Source organism: Paralichthys olivaceus, chromosome 18 (assembly GCF_024713975.1).
Source record: "Paralichthys olivaceus isolate ysfri-2021 chromosome 18, ASM2471397v2, whole genome shotgun sequence".
In the NCBI taxonomy this organism is placed as follows: Eukaryota; Metazoa; Chordata; class Actinopteri; order Pleuronectiformes; family Paralichthyidae; genus Paralichthys; species Paralichthys olivaceus.
In genome coordinates this window covers 2,402,896-2,415,599 of record NC_091110.1, presented here as the reverse complement: position 1 = coordinate 2,415,599, position 12,704 = coordinate 2,402,896, and the positions used below count along the sequence as shown (strand labels likewise).

Below are 12,704 nucleotides of genomic sequence, written 5' to 3'. Positions count from 1 at the left end.
CATCACCTGCTCACTTGTTTTCTCTGGTAAATGACATTAGTTATTAGATTGTATGATAACACAGAGTATCAGTAGGTGCATTAGCTGTTTTCCTTCCTGGTTAGTTAAATGCATTCTGAGGTAATCTTCAACTCCCTGCTACATCCTTGCTCTGTTATTTTATCCCTATTTAAATCTGAAATGGCGACATTGTGTTCGTTGCCCAGCTGCCAGCTGGACCTCTCTGCTCTGGCTAAAGAGCAAACCCATCACCTGAAGCTGCCACTGGAAGAATCCCAGGGGTATGTGGTGCTGCTGGTCACGCTCACCGCCTCTGCCCACGTCTCCATCGCTGACTTGTCTCTCACACCGCTGGACGATCCACAGGAACACAGGGAGATACTCCAACGATACGTAGGCAGCACTCAAGTGTCTTATTACTAAAACATCATGAAAGATAACAGAGTGTGACACTTTGTGCCCTCTTTCCCTCTCCAGAGTTTGCTGCAGTCATTCTCTAACTTTAAAGATGTGGGCATAGTGCAGGTCAAGGTGATGAGAGCAGAAGGTCTCATGGCTGCAGATGTGACTGGTAATCAAGTTGCCTCCTCTCATTCATCATGCATTCATGGCCATAGTTTTGGTTGCTCCTAATGTACTTTAAAGTGCTACAATACTGCCACACATAATATTATACACTCATTGTTTCCTCAGGTAAGAGTGACCCTTTCTGTGTGCTGGAGCTGAATAACGACAGACTTCAGACACACACTGTTTACAAGAACCTAAATCCAGAGTGGTACAAAGTCTTCACCTTGTGAGTGACCATCAATTTTCTGTTTTATTAACCTGTTACCAGACAATCCTGTGTTTGTGCACAAGCCCTGAAGGGACATACTTGAAATAAAAGCAGATTTGGAGTGTAAGAGACACTGAACCAAGGTACAGAAGCACAAAAATGGCCGAAATTGACTTTTTTGTCTCCCCAGTTTGAGTGATATAGGGATGATAAAATGTAGAATAAAAAAGGAAGGGAGACATAGAGCTATAGGCCAAAGTGTCCCGCAGGTGGGGAAATGCATATTAAAACATTAAAAAAGATGGATTGTCTTTGTGTCTTAACTCGAGTTTAACTTACTTTTCTAGTTGGCAGCTCTTTACGGGGCATCTATCAGGATATGAGAAGAACTTCTCAACCTGTGAAAACAGTTGTATAATGTCATTGAGGTAGGAAAGAGAAAGAACTTGGAGATGACAGGGATACAGCATTAGTAAGAAAGGTAGGACAGATTTAAAAAACCAAAGAATGAACAGAAAGTAGAGACAGTTTTAATGGATGTTAACGATATCTAGTTTAGTCTGATGCATCATTATCTGCTTTTTCTTCATTCTGTCTCTGTTTTTTCCTCAGTAATGTGAAAGACATTCACTCATTGTTGGAGGTGACAGTGTTTGATGAAGACAGAGACAGGAGCGCTGACTTCCTGGGAAAAGTTGCCATTCCCTTATTGAATGTGAGTGCAAGAGACACCGAAATCACAGGACATCTCGAGCTGTGTTATATACCTTGTACTGTATGTTGTTGAGTTGTGTGTTCTTACAATATTTTTTTCAAAGCTAAAGAAATATGCAATTTTAATCGAGGTATAATTTAGTTGCCTGGCAGTGGTGTCATATCTCTTTAGTGCATGTGTAAGAGTAAAAAAACAGTCAAAACCCAAAATATAATATATTAAAATATAAATAAATATATATATAGTTTTATGTCTAATTGATTCACTTTTATTATAGAGCTTTGATCTTTTAACTTCCTATTATCACTATAACATATGATATATTATTGTTATATGGTTTTACTTAATGTTTTTTATGATAACTGTTATATTCAGGCACATCATGTCTAACAGCAATACAGTTATTCAAAATCGAACACTAATCACAATTCTCCCTAAACTTAGTTTGAAAGTGTGAAGTGAGTGGGTTCAAACTGTTAAACACTTTTAAACTTCAAGTTCATTTCTGTCAGATACGAAATGGTGAGCAGAAGAGCTACACACTAAAGAATAAGGAGCTGACGGGTCCAACCAAAGGAGTCATCTACCTAGAGATCGATGTCATCTACAACACTGTGAGTGTCAGTCTGTTCTGTGCATGAGGGACTGTTACCTGGTGTTTACTTGTGATCGGTGATCCTATCACTGTGCAGCTCTAAGTTCAGTTTTTCTTTAGAGCATTTTAGATTTTAGATTTGATCACTCAAAACACATTCAGAGGTGGGCTGGATGCATGCGTCCTAATTCTTTTAGCTGTGTGTGTTTCCACGGCCACATTTAAGGACCACCTCGTCAGCTGAACTCGGACCCACTACAGCCTCATGCTGAAACAAAAATATTTGTATTTATTTGTGACTACTGCCACATTATTAACACTGTATGCCACTAAATTATTTGTGGAGCTGCACACAGCACATTTATTCACTCTTTGCATAAATTGAGGAAATAAATCTGATCACTGGTGGTCCACTTACCTGAAGATCAGCTGCTCAATCCCTGTCTCCCGATTCATGAGACGAAGTGTCATCTTGGGCAAGATACTGAATACTGAAATGCTGACAGCTGTGCCAGAAGTGTATGAATGATGTATGATAGAGCGCTTCTCATAGATGCACTGTGTGAATAGGTGGATGGCAATACTGTACTGTAAAGTGCTTTGAGTGGCCATCAAGACGTTATATGATTGTATGATCCATATACAGACCATTTACAGACCATAAGTGGTCACTGGAGACACATGCAGAGACACATTCTAATGTCGGGCGTGAACTGACAAACTCAGAGCTGTCCACTTGTGACCAGGGCACCAGAGACACATGTTAATACCAGGTCTGAACAGGTGGGGGAAAGAACATTGTACCTAAATACAAACCACATTGGTAGTGTGGTAATGGAAGGACTTTACTCAAGTAAAGTCTTGTCCACTACTTTCAATTGCTGCACACTTATACTCCACTACAGCAGACAAATCTTGTGCTTTTTATTCCATCACATATATATTTGATAGGGGAATTTACTTTGCAGATTAAGATTTGACATAAAAAACATACAATAACCCCAAAAAATACAAAGCCGTAGCATAGGGATGAACCTTTTTGGCTTGTAAAACAGTGAATGGTTGGGGTCAATGACTGTTTATAAAGATAGATGACATGACAGATCCCAAAAGTAAAATGTGATGCTATGAAAAAAGGATGAGATGTTATGGTTGGGGCTACAACAGTTACTTGAGTTATTCTAATGACTTGAATAAAAACATCCTTGATTCAAATTGTTTGCGTCAAAGCTTTGTTTAGTTCATGTAACTATCAATCAATCAATCAAATGTATTCATATAGCACAGTATCACAACAAACAGTTGTCTCAGGGTGCTGCACAAAAGTCCAAGATCTTAAGAAACACAAAATCTAACTTGTTCCACACCGAGCAAGCATGAGCAACAGCGGGGAGGAAAAACTCCCAAGTGGATGAAACCTCCGGCAGAACCAGGCTCGGTGTGGACGGCCTCTGCCAGGACCGGATGGGGTGATGGAGAAAGAACAAGTAATAGAGGGGGACAAAAGGAAATAAAGCCAGGACGGGCTCCGGAGAGCCGCACAGTATGGACCAAGGAGGGGAGGAGAAGACCCAAGGAGTTAGAGATATGTAATAAGATATAACAAATTAAACCAGGCAGAGAGTGGAGAAGAGAGAAGGTGCTGGTTTCTGGTGCCTGATGGGTGATCCCCCAGCAGTGTAGGCCTATAGCAGCATAGCTATGGATGACTATGGTTCAGGGTTGAGCTAAAAGCTTTATCAAAAAGGAAGGTTTTAAGTCTAGCCTTAAATGTAGAGACTGTGTCTGCCTCCCTCACTGAGAGTGGGAGCTGGTTCCAAAGGAGAGGAGCTTGGTGACTAAAAGTTCTACCACCCATTCTACTCTTAGTACTACAGGAGGCACTACAAGGAGTCCCGAGTTTAGGGGGCAAAGTGGTCTTTGGGGTAGTAAGGGGTTAAGAGCTCTTTAATATATGATGGGGCCTGATTGTTGAGGGCCTTATAAGTCAGTAGGAGGATTTTGAACTCTATCCTCTGTTGAACAGGGGAGCCAGTGAAGTGAAGCTAGGACAGGAGTAATGTGATGCCATCTTCTGGTTCCTGTCAGTACTCGTGCAGCAGCGTTCTGCACCAGCTGAAGGGTTTTTAAGGATCTGCTGGGACACCCTGATAATAGGGAGCTGCAGTAGTCTAGCCTAGACGTAATAAAGGCATGAATCCATTTTTCAGAATCCTGTTTTGACAGGATGTGTCTGATTCTCTTTATATTACGCAGATGAAAGAAAGCTATTCTGGAGGTTTGACTAATGTGGAGTTCGGAACCAGGCGGATATCATCTAGGTTAACCGACTGGTTAGACAGAGTTTCTCTGAGATGCCTAGGACCCAGGATTACGACCTCAGTTTTGTCTGTGTTTAACAATAAGGAATTCTGGGTCATCCAGGCCTTGATGTCTTTAAGATATTTTTGAAATCGAATTAAACTATGTACTGTTCAGTTTAATCACCGTGTTTCGCAGGAGGACCTGCTGTGGGCAGCCTCACTCTTGTGTCATTGGTGGCCTAAGACACAGTTTCATGATTAGAAATTGTCGATCACTTCTTGTCATAACATATAACTGTGTTTGTTACAATTGTGTAATGTGCAGTTCGCTCTCTCTCTCTCAGACACTTCGACATGTCTGTGTTGAGTTAGTCTTTGTATAGTTTACAACATGTGGTGGAAATGTATCTCCAGATGTGAAATAAAGAGTTTCTCAGACCATAGGTGGAGAAACATTTCGTAAACCAATGTTCCATGATCATAGCTAACATCTCCCCTTTTGACACATGGTCTTTACCATGAGTCAACATAGCATAATGAAATATTTACCATACCACACACCAGTTCGAAACGTAGCACCGGAAGCCTTTCACAGGGAGATCTCAGGAGGACTGGCAGTGGACTGAACTGCAGAAAGAGAGGAGGACATGTCAGATGTGACTGCAACAGCCTGTGTACTTGAACAGTGGGTTTGTTCGACCTGCCGATTTAGTTAAACGGTTAAAGGATTTACATTTATATATAAAGCTTTCCTAGTCTTGATGACCAGTCAAAGTGCTTTACAGTACAGTTTTCCATTCACCCACTCATTCATACAGTGCATCTATTAGCAGCACTTTTTGTTCTATTCAATTCGAGGTTCAGCATCTTGCCCAAGGAGTGGGGATTGAACTGCTGACCTTCTGGTTTAGAGGACTTCCGCACTACCCCTCAGCCACAGCCACACAGTTGCTTGGTGTTTGAATTGTGTTCAGTGTTGTGTTTAGCTGAGCTCCATGACTATGCTCTTATGATATGTGAGTTATAGATTCTGCTCTGACATAAGAAGTTAAATAAGACAAAATTAATATTTAAATGAAAACTTGAATAATCAGTAGAATACTTGAGAAGTAAAATAATGAATAGCTGCAGCCTTTGTCATGATTGACAGCTGGTATTACGAACACTAATGTGCAAACAGGTGGAGACATGTCCATCTTTATACAGTCACCGATTGAGGACCCTTCCCTTTTCACAAGAAAACCAAGACAAGGAACGATTAGGAGATTATTTGTGCAACAGAAAGGTGTTTTTTCTTCATTCTCGTTAATCACCTTAGGACCCTACGGGTCATGTAGTGTAATCATGTAATGGTGTGTATCTGGAGATTATTGTAGAACCAATACAGTTACTTTTGATCCTTGACACAATAACTTGTGCATGTTTACTCAATAAATCAGGATTGTGACATTCTTGACTTGTACTAAGATCTTAGTATTTTTGCATTTTACTGATTAGATGTTGGTGATCAGAGGCCAAAGTCACTGTGACTTTACTAAACAAGCTTTTGGCCTCAGGGTGGATTCAAGGAAATCCCTGCAAAGTCACAAATGTTCTCTCTGACCCAAATATAAACATTTGGCCAAGATTTCAAACAAATGTGTAAAAGCAAAAAACAATGATGTGATGACATTTTTTATCCCAAAAGTAAAAAGGTTCAACTTAACTGTGACATCATGTTTCAGGGTCATCATTGTGTACAACTGTGATGCCTGAACCCAGTCACCCCCTGCTCTAAGATCCTTTTTTGTTTGTCCTCAGGTCAAAGCTGCTTTGAGGACTGTGGTCCCTGCAGAACAGAAATATATCGAGGAAGAACCAAAAGTCTCCAAACAGGTACATTCATACTGCATGTATTATTATGATAAAATGAGTGATGATGGGACTCTCTTTACAAATGGCTGACAAGCTAATAATGAGACAAATATAAAAGATGAAATAATTGGAGATAAAAGGTAAAATAGTGAATGCAATAAAAACATATAATTGCGATATACTTTATATATTTAAAAGCAGATCTAGCGATTTCCCTCATGAGTCAGTTGAGACCAAACCAGAGTTTAAAGTCAAGTCAACATCTGATTCATCACATCAAAGATAAACAACTTTTTTTGTTACAAGGCTGTAACATGTTGAATGTACGTTATCTGTAGCTTGTTATCAAGCTCTGCCTCTAAGGGTTTAAAAGCTTTCATAGAAAACAAATGGCTTTAATTCACAAGTCCATGTGATTTTTTTTAGATTGGATTTTATATGGTCTATCAACACTGTTATTGTTGTAATCAGCAGACATTCACTGTTTGGATGTTTATTGTGAGATTACTTGACAGTAGGAGAAGTATAGAACATTTTCAGAATTATATTGGAGGCACTGCTAAATATAACAGTCTAAAAGTATTGAAATAAGTACTTTGTCTCTTTTCAGTTGCTCCAGCAGAATTTTAATCGTGTGAAGCGGTGCATCATGGTCCTGATCAACTATGGGACGTACATCAACAGCTGCTTTCAGTGGGAGTCTGCACAAAGGAGCATCATCTCCTTTGTGGTATGAAAACACACTGATACACTCACAGTTGTTGGGTTCTTCTAATGACCTTGATTTGTGTCTCCTCATTTTACCTTGTCAGGATACTGAAGTACATTGTCATTACATAAGAGAACATTTAAAAAAAAAAAGACTTCTTCCACCATTGTTACCCATGTATGTTATACTAATGATTCAATATAACTAAATGTTAATTATGTAAAAAAGATTTGGAGTTTTATGACAAAACATCTCAATCATGATAATTAATGTTAAATGTCTCCTTGAATTATCTCACCTCGCATTTTTTCCTGCAACTTTGGGAAAGTCAAGACAAATGAGAAACACCCAATGTGACATTTTCAGTTTTTTCTTCTCCCAGCTATTTGTGGTGGTTGTGTGGAACTTTGAGCTCTACATGTTGCCACTCGCCTTGCTGCTGCTGCTGCTCTGGAACTACATCTTCTCTTCAAGCAGGGTAACAGGCGACATGGTGAGAAATCACAGAAAATAGATCTGACTTCTGTGCCTTTCTTCTTTTTGTGATTTTTGAATTAGAGAAGAAAATATATGATCATCAATGGAAAACCAGTATTCATATTTGTGACTTCTCGACTTCTTGGATAACGAAAGAGAGAATAGTATAAAATACAGAGTAAATAGTTATGAAAGAGTGGCATCATTTTATATTACACAATAAAATAAAATCCCAAAGAGGTGTGAGAGTGTTGTCCAACAGAGGGCAGTGTAGCCTACTCACAACAATACTAATATACTAAGGTGAGAGGAAACTTTTTTTTTTCATCCCTGATGCCCACATGAAAAACAATCAACTGTCTGAGAAAACATACCATTTACATTGAAATTGTTTATTTCAAGATATTATGCAGATGTTATATCACAATTATGTATCATTAAATCAAAAAGTGGCATCAATAGTAATGTATTTATTTATTATTCTGTTGCAGTCAATGGAGGCCATGTTTGAATGGGAGGATGTAGAGGAGGATAAAGAAGATAAGGTAGAGTCATTATAAAGCAGATGTACACTCATGTCAGACTTTATTCAATGGAAAACGACTGATGTTTACCTTGTTCCTGTCAGGACTCAGAGCCCAAGGGCTTCATAGATAAACTATATGCCATCCAGGAAGTGTTCATCAGTGTGCAGAGTGCTCTGGATGAGGCTGCGTCTTATGGAGAGAGGATAAAGAAGTGGGTAACACAGCAGTCATTGACAGTGTATCCAGTTCTGTAGTGTTTGTAACATGCTGGAGGTGACCAAGCCATTGCCAAAACTCTGTGGTCACTGTTTAAGTTCATTGCTTTTTGGTCTGTGTTCATAATACCTTATAATATACAGAGTACGACCACCAGGAGACCCCTATATGGATAGAAACACTGCCACAGGAACGAAGCTACTGTCTTTTGTCTTAAATTAGCCCCATGCTTTCACTGAAGTGCAAATCCCAACAAAAAAGGGGAAAACACACAGCAAATCACAAAACACAACAAAAGTAAAAGAAAACATAAATGCGAAAGCACAATGGAAAGTTAAAAAAAAACACATGACTCCTAAAATCACAATGGCAAATTAGAAATCAACAGCAAATCATAAAACACAGAAATTTTAAAAGTACAACGGTAAATAAGTACACAATGGCAAATCACAAAAACACAACAAAAAAATTATAAACACAACACATAAAATACACACCTAAAAAGCTCAACAACAAAGAAAACACATCAATGCAGCAGCAACACAACAACAAATAAAAAAACACGGCAACTAAAAGTAAAAACAGAAAAGACAACACAAAATTGAACCTTGTTTGCACATGCTGTCGTACGACACCCTGTGTTTTGTTCTTCCACTGCAGCACCTTTAACTGGACAGTGCCTTTTCTAAGCTGGTTGGCGATCACCGCCTTTTGTTTGGCCACAGTTCTGCTCTACCTCATACCTCTTCGATACATTGTGCTCGTATGGGGTGAGTCCTGATTTCACACCAGTAGCATTTACCAGTGTATATGTAACATGTACTCAAAAAGAGTTTTTGGATTTCCTGCAGGTGTGAATAAATTCACCAAGAAGCTTCGGAATCCGTACTTGATTGACAACAATGAGCTTCTTGACTTTCTATCCAGAGTCCCCTCGGATGTTCAAGTGGTGAGTAGCTTGTGGAAAATATAGATAAAACACTTTGTGTGAACCACTCCACTGGTGACATTTAGTCACAATTACTTCTACTTAACTTGAATATTTCTAGTTAAACTTTTGCTTCACTCCACAGAAGGAAATATTAAAATTTTATTTATTTCACTAGTTATTTATAAATTGAATATTTTATACACTGGATGATAACAAGCTTTGAAACCAGTGTTTTGGTGCCTTTGTCCTCCTGACGTCCCAACAGACAAAACATCTCACATGGTTTCATTCCTATAAATGTTTAAATCATTTAAAATCACAGCAAAAATGACAATTCCAAAAACACAAAACTGATACGTCAAGTTTTTCTTCTGTCCTCTGCGGTGAATCATATTTATTTGGTTTCCCAGTCTATATAAAAAACTGTAAATCAAACCAGCTCCACCTTTACCTGAAGCAAGTTGCTCTCAAACTGATTCTTAAGTATTAACCATCTTATAATGTCATATATAATACATATAGAGTGACCAAACTACTACTTCATCATTAACATTGATGAGACTTCAGGCAGTTTTACTTCTAAGTACTTTTTTCACCAGCTCATAACTGTGTGTGTGTGTGTGTGTGTGTGTGTGTGTGTGTGTGTGTGTGTGTGTGTGTGTGTTGATGGACAGATGCAGTATCGTGAGCTGAAGCTCGACCCTGGACAAAGCCCCAACAAACGTAGGAGACCAAACCTGAGCTAACCGTCACATCTACGTATCATCAGCCCTCCTCTCTGCTGGAAAACTTCCCTGTAAATATTTGAACTGTAAACGATGTAAACTATGTTACTTACATATCTCTTATATATTTTGATGATGAAAAGTGATGAGCTGTTTTCTGTTTTGTTATTGTGGAAAGACACTGATTTCTTGTCGAAGTTTTGAAAATATTTCTTCGGAGAAAACCAGGCATGTTTTTTTACTCCTTAAATTTCTTGTAACAATTAAAACCTGAGGTTTGTGGTAATAATGTATGTTATGAATATCCATGTGCATGTATGAAGGCGTGCTGCTGTTGCATGGAATCATTGCATCTCTGGTTTAAGTTGTTTTCGTTTTTTCTACCTTTTGTCTTTTTAACGTGTATGTATTGTCCAATGTTATTTTAAATACAGAGCTGCATGGCATTACTGTCACCGTTATTCCATTTATGACAGTATATACACATAAACACATACAACTCCGTAAATAACACCACATATGAAACACAAGTTTCCGGGCTGGTAAAATCCACACAACAACTTTGTATGTTAAACTTGCAAACTGTAAAACATGGGGATGATGGGGATCAGCAGGATTTCAGTCTGGTAAATAAGTGCTAACTTTGCCCATTTAACCCAAACATGGGATCATTTTCTTGAAGGTGATTTTGCTAAAGGAGTGCTACTCTTAATTGTTTGGGTCAGGCAGCTCCATTGACAGCTGTGAGATCACATGTCGCAAAATAACTCAAAGTTACTCAAGTGCTGTACCTTAGTACAGTCTTAAAGTACTTTTACTAAGTATCTCCATCAGACCACCATTTAGATGTCTACTATAGTGCATCTTAGTGGCCGATTCACATTAATAAAACAAAATATACATGTATATAAAAACAGAGACATTGTGGTGTATTTTTTTATTATGGTGGGTTAAGATGAAGCTTTATTGATCCCCCTGTAATGAACATTTTATCCACCTTCACAAGTAGCAACATTAAAGTAAATTTTATACAATAGTCAGAATACATTATTCTGAAATGACATTTTGCCATTTACCCATTCATACCCACATTCATACAGTGCAGCACTTTCTCTATTACACATCACTCACACACTGCCAGCGCAGCGGTCATGGTCCAGTGTCTTGCCCAAGAACACTCCTGAGCCAAAGTTGCCTCAACATAAAATAACAAAATATCAGCAAACGTCTTCCATTCCAGCCCAACCAGATTACTATGCACACACAAAGCACAAAGTGTCTAAAAAGGATTAGAGCTCATGCAGGACATATGTCATACACATGTTTGACTTTTATGTTATATTGCCTATATTTTGCATGTATAAGCATGTAATAATCAACAGTACGCAACAATGTACTATTAACAGATCTAGAGCTGTGTTTCCACTGTGGAGAAATCTTTTCTTTTTTGCATAACTCTCACATCTCCCACTTTATTTTCACTTTCCTATGTTTCGTATTTTGCTTTGGGCCAAATGTTGGTTTGAATTGTTCAGGACAATCACAACAGTTTGTGTCAGTTGAGTTCACATGTGGAAGGTTTTGGGAAGTGATCTCCTGCATGTCTGTGATATCGTGTATCATTTGTGTGCGTCAAAGTGTTTATGCATGACCAAACAGAAACTATATGCAAGTGCATTTATGGATGCTGATGCTAAGTGCATCTAATATGTGTGTTGCTTTTATGTGACGTCCAGGTCCACCTGAGTTTCCAGGTGATGAGAGAGGAAGTGTTGTTAAATCGTATGTGCTGTTTCCTCTCTGCAACAAATCATCACTCCTGCCATGTTGCACATACTATGTTTACAATAGGTATCTGCGGCTGTTGATTAATTACTGCGATTGTAATGAAGGACCAGCTGTAAGAACTGTGTAGCATTTATCTGAAAGAAAATATATTTCTACACATCCTCACTGCTCCATGTTTGATTTTATTATTATGAATTAATATGTGTGAGTAAAAACATGTTCTTTCAACTTTCTCTTCCATCAGCTTGTTACTTTCAAATTTAATTCTCAAAATCATTCTTGTAAAACCACAGCCGGATTGACTTCCAAGGTCAAAGATGTGTTGTTGGGCCTTTTTTGAAAACATTACAGCTTCATTATTTCACATCCAGAAACCACCAGTGGTTCATAACTGAAATGATTTGTGGATAATAGGTTTAGGGGGACGCCTGGGTCGAGAAATGATAGAAGCAATCAAAAGAAACAAACAACAACAAGCCTCCTTACTCAATGTGAATTCTCCAGACAATGACCTACTCCATTCACACATTGGCTCAGCCGAACATTGCACAGAGATGGAGTCTGGCAGAATAGAGTCTGATTAAAAGTCCAGTTTAACTGAGTTGGACACTTTTGTCCACACATACTGCAAATGTCTAGAAAAAGACAGGGTTACAGTGCATGTGTGAGAGCAGGTTTTTAAAACGGAAAACAACAAACAAGAGCAGTTAAAAAGTTTGTATACGGTCCAGGAACTGGCCTGTGAAATCAATGAATCAGCATTTGTTCTGTTTTTATTCCTCTTTGCCAACAGGAGCCTGTGGAAGGAGGCTTTCAGGTTATCAGTCTAATTCTTCTATTTCCACATCACCTGGTGGGATTCCTTTTACATGTGTTAAAAACATTCACTCAAGGGTTAACAAATATTATGTTTGTATCCAAAGGTCCCAGTAGCCTCGCAAATTATGTTTGTTTTTCTTGAACATGATATTTTAAGATCACCTGTCTTAAATTTTTGGACAAACATTCACTTGGACTCAAAGATGAACTGATTAGATTTTGTTGGTCTAAGTTCAAAAGTTCAAAGTCACATTGTTGTGAATGTGA

At 38.5% G+C, this 12,704-nt stretch overlaps 1 protein-coding gene across 12 annotated transcripts in view; it reads left to right on the top strand.

Moving 5' to 3' along the window:
• Positions 1 to 11,780, top strand: part of mctp1b (multiple C2 domains, transmembrane 1b) — a 29,865-nt gene extending 18,085 nt beyond the window's left edge. For all 12 annotated transcript variants that reach the window (XM_020082587.2, XM_020082586.2, XM_069513115.1 and 9 more), the window contains 13 exons: positions 207 to 393; positions 478 to 571; positions 694 to 796; positions 1,391 to 1,493; positions 2,006 to 2,107; positions 6,192 to 6,266; positions 6,856 to 6,975; positions 7,337 to 7,447; positions 7,923 to 7,976; positions 8,060 to 8,169; positions 8,835 to 8,944; positions 9,026 to 9,123; positions 9,780 to 11,780. In XM_020082587.2, coding sequence (XP_019938146.2) covers positions 207 to 393; positions 478 to 571; positions 694 to 796; positions 1,391 to 1,493; positions 2,006 to 2,107; positions 6,192 to 6,266; positions 6,856 to 6,975; positions 7,337 to 7,447; positions 7,923 to 7,976; positions 8,060 to 8,169; positions 8,835 to 8,944; positions 9,026 to 9,123; positions 9,780 to 9,851 — 1,339 coding nt within the window. In that variant the 3' untranslated portion in view covers positions 9,852 to 11,780. The remainder of the gene's footprint in view (positions 1 to 206; positions 394 to 477; positions 572 to 693; positions 797 to 1,390; positions 1,494 to 2,005; positions 2,108 to 6,191; positions 6,267 to 6,855; positions 6,976 to 7,336; positions 7,448 to 7,922; positions 7,977 to 8,059; positions 8,170 to 8,834; positions 8,945 to 9,025; positions 9,124 to 9,779) is intronic.
• Positions 11,781 to 12,704: the final 924 nt, after the last annotated feature.